The sequence below is a fragment of the Solanum stenotomum genome, chromosome 9 (assembly GCF_019186545.1).
Source record: "Solanum stenotomum isolate F172 chromosome 9, ASM1918654v1, whole genome shotgun sequence".
Taxonomy (NCBI): Eukaryota; Viridiplantae; Streptophyta; class Magnoliopsida; order Solanales; family Solanaceae; genus Solanum; species Solanum stenotomum.
This window is the reverse complement of record NC_064290.1, coordinates 55827396-55840112: the sequence shown is the minus strand read 5'-3', so window position 1 is coordinate 55840112 and position 12717 is coordinate 55827396. Positions and strand designations below refer to the sequence as shown.

General features: G+C 34.4%; 5 protein-coding genes across 5 annotated transcripts in view; 3 read left to right on the top strand and 2 right to left on the bottom strand.

The window, feature by feature from the left end:
• LOC125875684 (THO complex subunit 3) overlaps window positions 1-12717 on the bottom strand; it is a 163179-nt gene that overhangs the window by 54543 nt on the left and 95919 nt on the right. The gene's annotated exons all lie outside the window — the stretch shown is intronic.
• Window positions 626-3105, top strand: LOC125877686 (uncharacterized WD repeat-containing protein C2A9.03-like). Its single transcript, XM_049558910.1, has 9 exons — window positions 626-694; window positions 1199-1369; window positions 1474-1557; window positions 1677-1811; window positions 1899-2009; window positions 2080-2174; window positions 2280-2385; window positions 2523-2609; window positions 2692-3105. The coding sequence occupies exons 1-9, from the start codon at window positions 626-628 to the stop codon at window positions 3103-3105; spliced, it is 1272 nt and encodes a 423-aa protein (XP_049414867.1).
• Window positions 4723-6994, top strand: LOC125875682 (uncharacterized WD repeat-containing protein C2A9.03-like). The gene is made up of 9 exons (XM_049556701.1): window positions 4723-4839; window positions 5072-5239; window positions 5335-5421; window positions 5522-5656; window positions 5760-5870; window positions 5980-6071; window positions 6177-6282; window positions 6400-6486; window positions 6581-6994. Exons 1-9 carry the CDS (start codon window positions 4723-4725, stop codon window positions 6992-6994), a joined length of 1317 nt encoding a protein of 438 aa, XP_049412658.1.
• Window positions 8090-8749, top strand: LOC125875690 (photosystem I reaction center subunit V, chloroplastic). The gene has a single exon (XM_049556710.1). The coding sequence runs from the start codon at window positions 8173-8175 to the stop codon at window positions 8611-8613; it is 441 nt and encodes a 146-aa protein (XP_049412667.1). The 5' UTR covers window positions 8090-8172; the 3' UTR covers window positions 8614-8749.
• LOC125877684 (zinc finger protein ZAT9) lies at window positions 11294-12589 on the bottom strand (the record flags this gene model as incomplete). The annotated part of the gene is made up of 1 exon (XM_049558909.1): window positions 11294-12589. A coding segment is annotated over one exon (969 nt), but the record flags the coding sequence as incomplete, so codon positions are not given.

Below are 12717 nucleotides of genomic sequence, written 5' to 3'. Positions count from 1 at the left end.
CCTATCGCAATCAGGCAAAAAAACAATCACCTAGATTTTCGCCTCAAGGTTAGAAAATCATCAATCATTTTATATCTATCTACTCTGTACGATCGTTTTTTTTTTCCGGAGTGAACGATCGAAAAATGCATCTAGAATAATTGAACTTTTCGAGTTTCATTTCTGAACTTGAGCTGATAGATGTTTAAGTTTTTTAATCTAAGCTATCAGTTTTGTTCACTTTTTTTATCTCAGATGTTATCATTGTTGATAAATTGATTATAATTCAAATAGAAAAATCGCACATCTAATGTGTTTTTGACTGTTAACTTTTTCTAAAAAAAAAACAGAACAAGATAAATAATGTGTGGAATGCTATGGTTAATTCACCTTGTCACCTTACAAGTAATTTGGTGTTATCATTCATCTGGTTGTTTGTACTAAACCTTTAAAGTTTTGTTGAATGGATTTAGCTTATACTGTTGGAACAATCTTATGTGTTTTTCATGGTCTTCTTGCAACCATGTTGTGACAGGAGGTCAAAACTAAATGTGTCTTTCTTTAAATGGATGTTCTGTGATATTTAATGTGAAGATGTTTTTGGAATGTAGTTAATTCGCGACCTTTATATTCTAGAGTAACTTCTATGGTGGATAAGATGAGGCTGAGATGGTTTGGACATATGAAGAGGAAGCGCAAATGTTTTAGGGAGGAGGTGTGAGAGGTTGGAAAGGGTAGGTTTAAAGAGGGTTAGAGGTAGGTCAAAGAAGTAAATGAAAGAGGTGATTAGACTTTAGAGGACATGAAAATTTAAGTGTTGCGTTTGTACACACCTTAGATGTATCGTATCCTTGTTTTGTTGGGTTTAAAAGGTGTGAATAAAGAATGAAGAGTTGTGATTTTTATGAAAAGTTGCGATTTTTCTGAAGAGTTGTAACTTTTATGAAAAGTTGCGACTTTCCGTAAGGTTGTGGGTTTTGACTTTTTCGGGGAGTTGTGATTACCTTTGAGTGGTTTGTTCACCGTGGTTTAGCCGTTTAGGTACCAATACAGCAGTCTATCCTGGGAGAGGATATATTCTATTAACCTTGTGTACTTGAGGGGAATAATTTCCTAAGTTATCGTTATAAGTATTCTCGTAATACAGATTAAACAACATGTTTAAGTATGAATCTGCTTCAAATGTTTGAGTTGTTTCTTCTTCTGCTGGAATAGATAGAATAATAGAATGGAAGATGTTTCGGCGTCTGATGTAAGGAGTGGCGCCAAAGATATTCAAGGAATCCCATGGTTTACGAAAACTACCAGGGAGGATGTTAGGCAAAGAAAACTACGAATCTATGGGAACCGTGGAAGAAATATTCCTCAATCTGGTGAGACATCAGATAAGGTAATACAAACTTGTATATTAATTACTTTCTAAATGGTTTAGAAGAAAAAAATGTTGTGTTCAATGTGTATTTGGTGTCATTTTGCCCTTTTGTATGTCAACAGGAGCACAAAACCATTAAGAAAGATTGTTTATACGATTTCAGATGGTATGCAGGATCCGTTAGACCATCGTTCTCCAACTCCCGGGTAAGTTTCAGATCTTTGTTGTGATTTGTGTGTGGAGTAAATTAGGAGCTTACTTAGAGAATAAGTTGAACAACATTTTGAATAATTCATCTATTCTTCTTCCAAATTTTGCAACATAGCTGAGGAATATGGTCTGGGCAACGTCTAAGCACGATGTGTACCTCATGTCTAATTTGTCTGCCGTGCATTGGTCATCATTGACCTGCACGAAAACAGAGATTCTCAACTTCTCAGGGCATATAGTACCACTCGAGGTATGTATTTTTGTACATCAAATTCACTTATCATAAATTGGTTTGGACCTCCTTTTCAATCCTTTCTCTTTTTCTCTTCTCTATTAGAAACATCCTAAAAGCTTTCCAGAGGGATTTACTGCAACCCGAGTAAGCACACTCGCGGTGAAAGATAAGTTGCTTCTTGCCGGTGGATTGCAAGGAGAACTTATAGTCAAGGTTTGTTAATGTCCTTACAACTGTTCTTTTTTTAAAATACCGTTGGTTTTAGGACTTCCTTTATGTGCAGTATTTGGATAAACCTGGAGTTAGCTTTTGTTTTCGGCCAACATATGATGATGATGATGCCATAACCACTTGTATTGAGATTAACGACAGTGCCAGGTATTGCATCATCTTGCTTATTGCCTGAACCTCTCTCGATCAATAAGGTTATACTTTCTTTTCTTAGTGAGGATGAAGGTAAACGCGATATTTATTTCTATGCAGTGGTGCACTTCATTTTATTGTTTCATACAATGATTCTGGAGTTAGGGAATTTGATATGGAGACGTTTCAACAGTCTAACTATTTCCATTTTAACTTGCCAGTGAATGTAAGTCTGTATTCGACTAGTCTATGCATGAACCTGTTTTGTTTTTAGTATCTATCCTATCTTGATACAAAGATCTTACAGTGGTTTACATTTTGTTTTGATATTACTAAATCCTTTTCCGCTTTTTCTGCTCTCAGCATACATCACTCAGCCCTGATGGCAGGCTTCTCGTAGTAGTTGGGGATGATACCGAAGGAATGTTGGTTGACTCCAGGAATGGAATGGTATGTTTGGACATCTCAAATGTACTGCACCGCGAACTATTAGTATAATAAGAGGTCGACTAACAAAATCCATTTTTTACAGGTTGTTTCTTCTCTGTCTGGACATGTGGACTACTCGTATGCATCAGCGTGGCATCCTGATGGCCAAACATTTGCAACTGGGAATGAGGATAACACGTGCAGAATATGGGATATCCGAAACTTGTCCAAGTCAGTCACTGTGTTGAAGGGTACATTTGGACCTATTGTGTCAATGCGCTACACGTCTGATGGCAGATATATGGCTATGGCAGAGCATGAAGATTTTGTCCACATTTTTGATGTAAAAAGTGGATATGTGGTGGAACAAGAAATTGATTTCTTCGGTGAGATATCAGGAGTGTCTTTTAGTCCCAATACAGAGTCCCTTTTCATTGGCGTGAAGAGTTCTGCATGGAATGGCCTCCTTGAGTTTGGACGACGACACAATAATTCATACCTTGATGCAATGATATGAAGGCTGCACCAGTAAACATAGTTAGCAGATAATATTTGTTGTATTGTTGTGCTATTTGTATGTCTCATAAGAAATTGTAAGCACAGAAGATGTATACACAGAAAGCTAGACGATTTCCGGTCATTTGAGCGATAAAACTGAGAGCATTGTTGTTAGAATTGCATAAACTTCAATTTCAAAATTCACTTTTGGATGGAACATATGAGATCCCTCCACCTTTATTTAGAGATTGCAAAGTTTAAATCGTGGAATTGAAACTTTTTTAGTATTGAGTGATTTTGTAATGCGAATTTATTCAAAACAATGGAATTCTCCGCCTTGATTAACCTTTATGCAAGTAAACTTCATAATAATAATTGAACTGGAGAGATTCAGTATTAATTATCACTTCTCCTTGTATATACTTTAAATTGCAAATATAACATTGATTATGTTATTAATTATTGACATAACCGAATAACTGAAGTAAAAAACCAAACTGAAAAGAGAAAAACCAAATTTATATTGGTTTGGAATATTGGATTACACTTTTTCAAAATCAAAAATCGAAAAACCTGAACAAAATAGTACAGAATCAAACTGAAAAATCAAATGCACACCCGTTACGATGCATATATATCTGTTATATTTTGTAAATCGTAAATAAGGAAAAAATATCCTAATAACTTAATATGGCGCGAATACTAATACTAAACAATGTTGGAAACCAAGAGCTTTATATGGCGCAAATACTAATACTAAACCATGTAGGAAACCAAAAAAATATAAAAATTCAGACAAACGGACATTGTGATTTATGAATGTAATAACATCAAAAAAATTTAGCATATAAGCATACATATGTTGAATTTTTTTGGGCCTCTTCAAATCTATCGTAATCAACAGGCAAAAAAACAAGCACCCTAGATTTTCGACTCAAGGTCAGAAATTTAACACTCCTTTTACCTCTATCTTCTCTAGGCGATTGTTTTTTTTCGGAGTGAAAGGTCGAAAAACACATCTAAAATAATTGAATTTTTTGAGTTTTATACCTGAACTAATAGATGTTTAAGTTTTTTTTATCTAAGATATCAGTTTTGTTTCACTTATTATATCTTAGATATCATTATTGTTGATATGTTGATTATATTTCAGATAGAAAAATCGTACATCTAATAAACTAGAATACTTTATGTGTGTTTTTGACGTTTAACTTTTTATTTATAGAGAAAAAGATAAATAATTAATTTACCTTGTGATCACCTATGTATACAAGTAATTTGTTGTTTATACGAACCGTTGAAGTTTGTTGAATTGATTTAGCTTTATACCGTTGGAGGTAGTTGAGTGTTGTCTCGCTCTCGTGCGGGGTAGGCTTGGTGGATAGATAGTATTAGCATTATTATCGTAGTTTTTGTGCTTCGTTTATCACATTATTCTGCTTTGTATGGTATGTTACACTTTCTTTATTATTTGTTATGCCTTGTTTTACCTCTAGCTCTATGAGGTAGGGGTGAGGTCGGCATATACTCTACCCTCACCTGACCCCACATGTAGGAATACACTGGGTATATTCTTGTTGTTGTTAAAGTTAACTTTCATGATTTTTGGTTGTAGATCATTTAGTTGGAGTGTAACATGTTCCATCAACAAGGAGATGATGTTGATTACGTAGCAGATGAACATGAAATGGAAGAACTAGATGTTTTTATTGATGAGTTCCAAGACATAGACTTGGATGGCTTTGATTCGGATGTAAATGAAAGGCGAGGCATAGACTTGGATGGCATTGGTTCGGATGTAGATGAGTTCCTAGACGTAGAATTGAGTGACGTTGAATCGTATATAGATGAGTTGCAAGAAACAGACATGGTTTGTCAATTCATTATGAAAATTTAATTGTTCCATTTGTACACGCCTTAGATGTATCATATCCTGCTTCAAATGTTTGAACTTTATTGAGTTGTTTCTTCTTCTGCTGGAATAGAATTATAGAATGAAAGATATTTCGGCTGTTGATGTGAGGAATGGCAGAGATATTCAAGGGATCCCCTGGGAAAGGGCTATCGTAACCAGGGAGATACGTAGGCAAAGAAGGCTACAAGAATATCAGAACTACGAAAATATTCCTCAATCTGATGAGACATCAGAAAAGGTATTTTAATTACTTTATAAGTAATGTGTTTGGATGAAAAAAATGTTGTATTCAATGTTGATTTGGTGTAATTTTCCCCTTTTGTTTGTCAACAGGAGTGCAAAACCACAAAGAAAGACGGTTTATACTATGATTTCAGATATAATGCAAGTTCCGTTATACCAACGTTCTCTCACACTCAGGTAAATTCAGAGCTGTTGTCAACTCTTCTATTTCTTAGAGAATAAGTTGAACGACATTTTGAATAACCTGTCAATTCCTTTTTCAAATTTTTCGACATAGCTGAGGAATATGATCTCCGCAACTTCTAAGCATGATGTGTACCTACTATCACATTTTTCTCTCATGCATTGGTCATCCTTGACCTGCGTGAAAACTGACATTCTTGATTTATCAGGGCATGTAGCGCCATGTGAGGTATGTAATTTTGTACATCGAATTCACTTAATGTATTTATAGTCTTAACTTGATTATATCAGGACCTCCTTTTCACTCGTTTCTTCTTCTCTTTCTCTATTAGAAACATCCTGAAAGCCATTCAGAGGGATTTACACACACCGAAGTAAGCACTCTCGCTGTGAATGATAAGTTGCTTGTTGCTGGTGGATTACAAGGAGAACTTATCGTCAAGGTTTGTCATGAATGTTCTTAGAACTGTCCGCCCTCGTTTACATGTTTAACTTTTGCTATCAAATATGCTAAACATGAAAAGGCTTATGTATTTTTAAAATTATGTGCAGTATTTAGATAAGCCTGGAGTTTGCTTTTGTTCTCAACCAACGTATGATGATGATGCCATTACCACTGCTATTGAGATTAAAAACACTGTCAGGTATTGCATCATCTTGCTTATTGCTTGAATCTCTCTTGATCGATAAGGGTATACTTTCTTTTCTTAGTGAGGATGAAGCTAAATTACATATCTATTTCAATGCAGTGGTGCACTTCATTTTTTCGCTTCAAATAATGATTGTGGAGTTAGAGATTTCGATATGGAGACATTCCAACTGTTTAACCATTTCCATTTACCCTGGCCAGTGAATGTAAGTCTGTATGCGACTAGTCTATGCCTGAACCTGTCTCATTTATAGTATCTTTTTGACGCTTGATACATTTTGTTTTGATATTACTAAATCATTTTCCCCTTTTAATGGTCACAGCATACATCAGTCAGCCCTGATGGTAGGCTTCTCATAGTAGTTGGGGATGATCCCGAAGGAATGTTGGTTGACTCCAGGAATGGAATGGTATGTTTGCACATCTCAAACGTACTGCACCACGAATTATGAGTATAATAAGAGGTCGATGGGTGGTCCGCTAACAAAATTCATTTTTTTATAGGCTCTTTCTCATTTGTCTGGACATGTGGACTACTCATTTGCATCAGCGTGGCATCCTGATGGCCGAACTTTTGCAACTGGGAACCAGGATAAAACGTGCAGAATATGGGATTGTCGGAACTTGTCCAAGTCAGTCACTGTTTTGAAGGGAAACCTTGGAGCTATTCGGTCAATCAGCTACACGTCTGATGGCAGATTTATGGTTATGGCAGAGTCTGCAGATTTTGTCCATGTTTTTGATGTTAAAAGTGGATATGAGGTGGAGCAAGAAATTGATTTCTTCGGTGAGATATCAGGAGTGTCTTTTAGTCCCGATACAGAGTCCCTTTTCATTGGCTTGAGGAATCGCACATTTGGTAGCCTCCTTGAGTTTGGACGACGACACAACTATTCATACCTTGATGCAATGATATGAGCACTCTGAAGGTATATTTAGGTTTATATTTGTTGTATTGTTGTGCTATTTCTATGTCCCATAAGAAATTGTGCGCACAGAAGATGTAGAGTGTAGTGATATACAGAAAGCTAGACGATCTTCAGTCATTTGAACGATAAAACGAAGTATTTTTTTCTATAGCATAGGCCAACCAATGTAACTTTCCATGTTGGTTGGTGGCCTATTTTGCATAGACATAAACTCTGTTTTACAAGCCTTTAGAAGGACCTGTGAAATTGATGTCAATTGTTGTGACAATCTTCTTTTATGATGTGTTGTATGGATTTTTAGAGGTGTAGAAGTTGGTGTTTCTTATTTGCATAGCTACGTGACTATTCTAACGTGAGTGCTATCAAGGTAAACTACTACTTCTATAAGCCAGGGGCGGAGCCACCCTAGAGTCGGGGTTCATCCCCTTCAGCTAGTTTGTGTGTTAAATTCTTCAGATTATGAACATTCGTAGTAAAAATATTGGCTCAGCCACTGCCTATAAGACTTGTGGTGAGCGGGGGATTGACCATCCAATGTGGTACTCCTTCGCTCTCAACTTTACGTGACACTCTTTTCTTTTCTTTATATCATCCATGTGAATAGTAATGACATATTTTTAGTAATAATTTTATTTCATTTTACCATCTTACAAATATCTATAACTAATTTCAGACTACAAGTTTCACAAATCTTTTTTTCATCCCTAACTCGTTAAACACTCACATAAACTAAGAAATCTACTATACATATCAACTTAAGGTCATCGTAGAGTTGCATAAACTTTAAATTCTGAATTCGCTTTTGGATGAAACATATGAGATCCTCCATCCTTAACTAGATATCATGAATTAAAAATAAGTAAAATTAGTCTAATCGCACAACTTATTTTTTTCATTATATTGACGGTGTAAATAACTTAAACTCATTTGGAAATATATGGCTAGTATAGAAAAAAGAAAAGGTTGGGTTACAAGTTACAAGGATCTGTAATCCACAGAGAACCAATAAATGAAAGCCAACTCATCTCCAAAAATCTACTTCCCCTCATTTCCCCTCACTCATTTCCAAATCAAATCCTATTGAAATCCCCAATAACCACATATACTCCCCAATTTGCATTGCATCAATAACAATTTCCAAATCCCCAACCTCCACACAACTCAAAAATGGCATCAGCTCTGTTTTCTGCACCAACTTTCCAAGGTCTCAGACCACTCAACAAACCCACTGACTCTTCCCTCTTCCTCAACAAACCCATCGCCTTCAAACCTATCACTAAAAAAACCCGAAATCTCGCTGTGAAAGCTGAACTCAACCCATCAATTGTCATCAGTTTGAGCACTGGGCTTTCACTTTTCCTTGGAAGGTTCGTTTTCTTTAATTTCCAGAGAGAAAATGTGGCGAAACAAGTGCCGTCTCAGAATGGAATTTCTCACTTTGAAGCTGGAGATGTTAGGGCTAAGGAATATATAAGTTTGTTAAAATCTAATGATCCAGTTGGATTCAATATTGTTGATGTGCTTGCTTGGGGATCTATTGGACATATTGTTGCTTATTATATCCTTGCTACTTCTAGCAATGGATATGATCCCAGTTTCTTTGGCTGAACCAAAAAAAAAAAAGCATGATGTGTTTTTTTTTTTTAACTGATTTATGTGAAATTGATGTGGTTTTGTTTGTAATGCAGTAGCTTTTATTTGTATAGTGCCAAAGAATTACTAGTACTATCTCTGTTTTCCTTTGCTTTGATCGTTTTATTCTGTGTTTGATATTCGTATTGGATCCAATGAAATTCATGCATACATCAAAAATTAAGTGTCATGCTAAGAAATATGATTTTGCATCATTTTGGACTATTTCATAATAAAAATATGTGATTGAGCTAGAATTTTTATAAAGGGATTTCAAAATATGAAAAGTTTAGAGCACATATAAAAAAAAATGATAATAGATCTCGTTGTTATAATTAATGGAAAAAAAGTTCGATGCTTATGATTATGTAGGAGGCGAATCATATACTAAAGAAGAAGAAAAAATGAAGTATATGCTTTTGATGAACATATATTTATGTGTGCTGATAAAACATAAAGAGTAATTGATCGAATTTGCGGATTTTCTAGTGAGGAAACACTTGTGATCCTATAAGTCCTGCGCTAGACAGAAAACACAGAGAAATTAAGGAGATTTCATATGTCTACCATGTAATTTTGTATCGAAGAAAGTTTGGATGAACCGTATTTGCTCCACTTGGCTCTGGAGCAATTGAGAACCACTTATATAATACCAACATTTACAACTCCTTTCTTTTCTTGGATGTGTTAGATAGGATGGAAATTGTTTTTGAAGAAAATGTTATCAAAAACTCTTGATCATAAGCTATAAAGAGAGATATAAGGTTGTGATTCTGTCGTAAGGACAAATTCAATTTTTTAAGAAGATGAATGCACTAATATGAATAAGTAAATTTAATAGTATTCTTATAAATAATAAATCATGATATTAACAATACAATACTTTTCTAAGCTTTTTATTTCTAATATACATTATTCAATACAATTTTTATACATCATACCAAGCGACGAGAATATATAGAGTAAAAATGATAGTGGGGAATTTAGGAATGATGCTTTCATATATATTATGGTCACGAGAATGTGGGCAGTAAACAGTTGGACTTAATAACTTTTTTCTTGCCTTTACCATATATTGTACCATTCCCTCCTAAATGTTTCAAAAAGGAAAATTAGTCACCATCCTCAATAGGTGTCATATGAAAATCTTTTGTAATTTGTTTGTGTATGGCTAATTAATATAAAAAGAATTACAAGGTTTAAAAAAGGAAATGTGTTTTTCAACTTGTAAAAGCAGTTTCTTGTTCTAAATCAAAGTATATAGTTTTGTTATGATAAACTAAACTACAGTTTCTACCCTAGCTAGTTATGGTAAAACGTTGTATATAGTTTAGTGTAAATATTGAATACATCTATTTTCTGATCCCACATAGGTAAATATATCAACGATAAATGATTTTGGCATTGATGACAATATATATATATATATATATTGTGTTTTTGGTTTTTCTCCTTGATAGTCTCTTCTTACAAGACCTTCTCTTCCTCTTCCTAAGCCGTGACTTACGGTTTGAACACTTTCAAATTAACTAATTTATTAATTCTATGATCACAATATTTCCCTCCTCTCAAAATATCATTCTTTTCGAAAGTTAATTTGACTAATTTTTGAAATATTATATTGGATAGACTAATTTAATATTTAAAAATTAAAACTTAAAAATTCAAAAACTACATGAAAAGTATTATAAGTTAAGGTTCTTAAGTTAATTTGACTAATTTAAAATTTGAAATTTAAAACTTAAATATTAAAAATCTTCCTGAAAAGTATTATAAGTTGTCGTTCTTCTTATATCAATATGACAATATTGTACCCAATATAATATCAATGCGATAATACCGTACCCAATATAATCCCACGTGTGGAGCTAGAAAGAATGGATATTTACCGACCTCAAGTTTTTGATAAATTCTAGATTCAAGAAAATCGATTCTTCAAATATTAATATAGTAAAAAATAGTGATTTGAGATGAAAGGAGTAATTTGTTAAAAGGATTTACTCATACTTTTTATAGTTATATACTTGCAAACAATGTTTAGAGTCCTACTCTTTGAAGATTTTCTTTGGTCTGCTATGTCCTTGAATTTCTATTTTTTCCCAATCAGAATAAATGATAAAGTTTGACTTCAAATTTATCGAGATTTCTACAACCAAACTATTATTTTCTTAGTTTCATTAAATACTACAACAACAATAATAACATACAAAGTATTGGTTCACAAGTGATGTTGAGTAGAGTGGAGATAGAGAGGTTGTTTTTGAAAAAGAAATGAAGCAATCACAACCATCTACCTCCCCTTCTGACCCAAACTATATATGGCTTTTCATTTACCAAGATTCAAAGTTTCAAACTACGTGAATTTTGACCAAAATTTTAAAATACATTTTTCTTATCATGTTATAATGCGACTTATAGTAGTAATTTTCATTCAAAAATTAATTACAATTGACTATCGAAAAGTAAAAAGCCAGCAAATGGAGAAAGTAGCCCTCCAACACAATGAATCTATGTCGCGGAGAAATCAACAATAACAATAACATACCCAAGATAGCGAAGTTGTAACAGACCTTACCCTACATTAGAGGTAGGAAAGTTGTTTTAGATAGATCATCGATTCAAGGAAAAACAGTTCCAGGAGAAATCAGAACTAAATTAAACCAGGAGATCCTGTGCATATTTATATACATTTGGTATTTTCCAGCAGGCTTGTTTAGACAATCATGCTTCCCATCAAGATAATAACAAACAAACCCCAACTTCAAAACACCACATTAAGCCAAGGATGTTAAACAAGGAAAAATATATACAAGCTAAGTAACCAAGATGGTTAATTAATTACCAAGTATTTTTGCAATGATTAGAAATTTAAACTGATCTATAGACTAAAACTAATGTACTATCGATAAAAAGCAGTCTGGTGCAAAAAGCATCCTGAGGAGTCGATTGATTCCACACCTCGAACTTCAAGAGTTATATATTGTTAAACAGAAAAAAAGGGAAAGTAGTCAGGATTACCAGCAAGTTCATCCTCATGATCAGAGGGCAATTCATTGAGATCAAAATCCACAATTCTTCCTCCATTAGCCAACAACTTTGAGCTGCTAGCAGCTGCTTCTTCACTAATTGCAGCTACATTAGAATCGTTGGAATTTTCAATTACGATTCTCAACTTATTGTGGCTTGATTTATGTCCACCAAGTGCTTGATGAGTTGCGAAGCTTTTTCCACAAGTGTTACACTTGAATTTTTCAGGCGTTGCTGCTGGTGTAACTGAAGCTGGACTATCCTGTACAGAATTCAGATGCCTCAACTTCGTTTTCTTCTTCCTGTTATCAATAATCTCCAATTCAGAAACAAATTCCTCATTTTCATCAGCTTTGGATGTAAGAGAATTACTGTTCGTTTTCTCCAATTCTTCCAGAATATCATGTCCGTTGGCGAGCAGCATAAGATGATGAACAGCATCCTGCAATTGTTCGTCGTCTTCAGCATTGGTCTTTCTCCCTCGCTTAGCTGTAACTGACCATCCAGGTACAGTAGTAGTAGCAGAAGCTGTTTTTTTCTCTCGGATCTCATCGCTAGATTTCAAATGAGGAGGAAGAATTCCTCTCCATTCCCGTTCAGGATGAGACCTCATATGCCCAAACAACGATTTCATCGACGGAAAAATCTTACCACACACTTTACAAATTGGTACCAACTGATCATTATTACAATTTTCTACTCGTGGTTTCGATTTTTCCTTTTTGGAAGACTGAACGTGAATTCTCATGTGACCTCCTAATGCTTTACCAGAACTAAATCCTTTCTTACACACACGACAAATCCTCCTCTTACTATCTTTTGGAATAATCTCATCTCCAAATTCCATAACATCTTTGTGATCTCCTAACACCTCCTTTTCCGAGATCTGATTTATCCATAACGTCCCCATGCCAACTTGATAATTATTGAATTAACTAGAACAAGCCAACAGACAAATTTTGTAGCTAAACAGTAGATTATAAAAAAAAAAATTATGTTAGCTACGAGCTGAGAAGGAGGTAACTTAGCTGAAAAGGAAAGTCATGGCGAGAA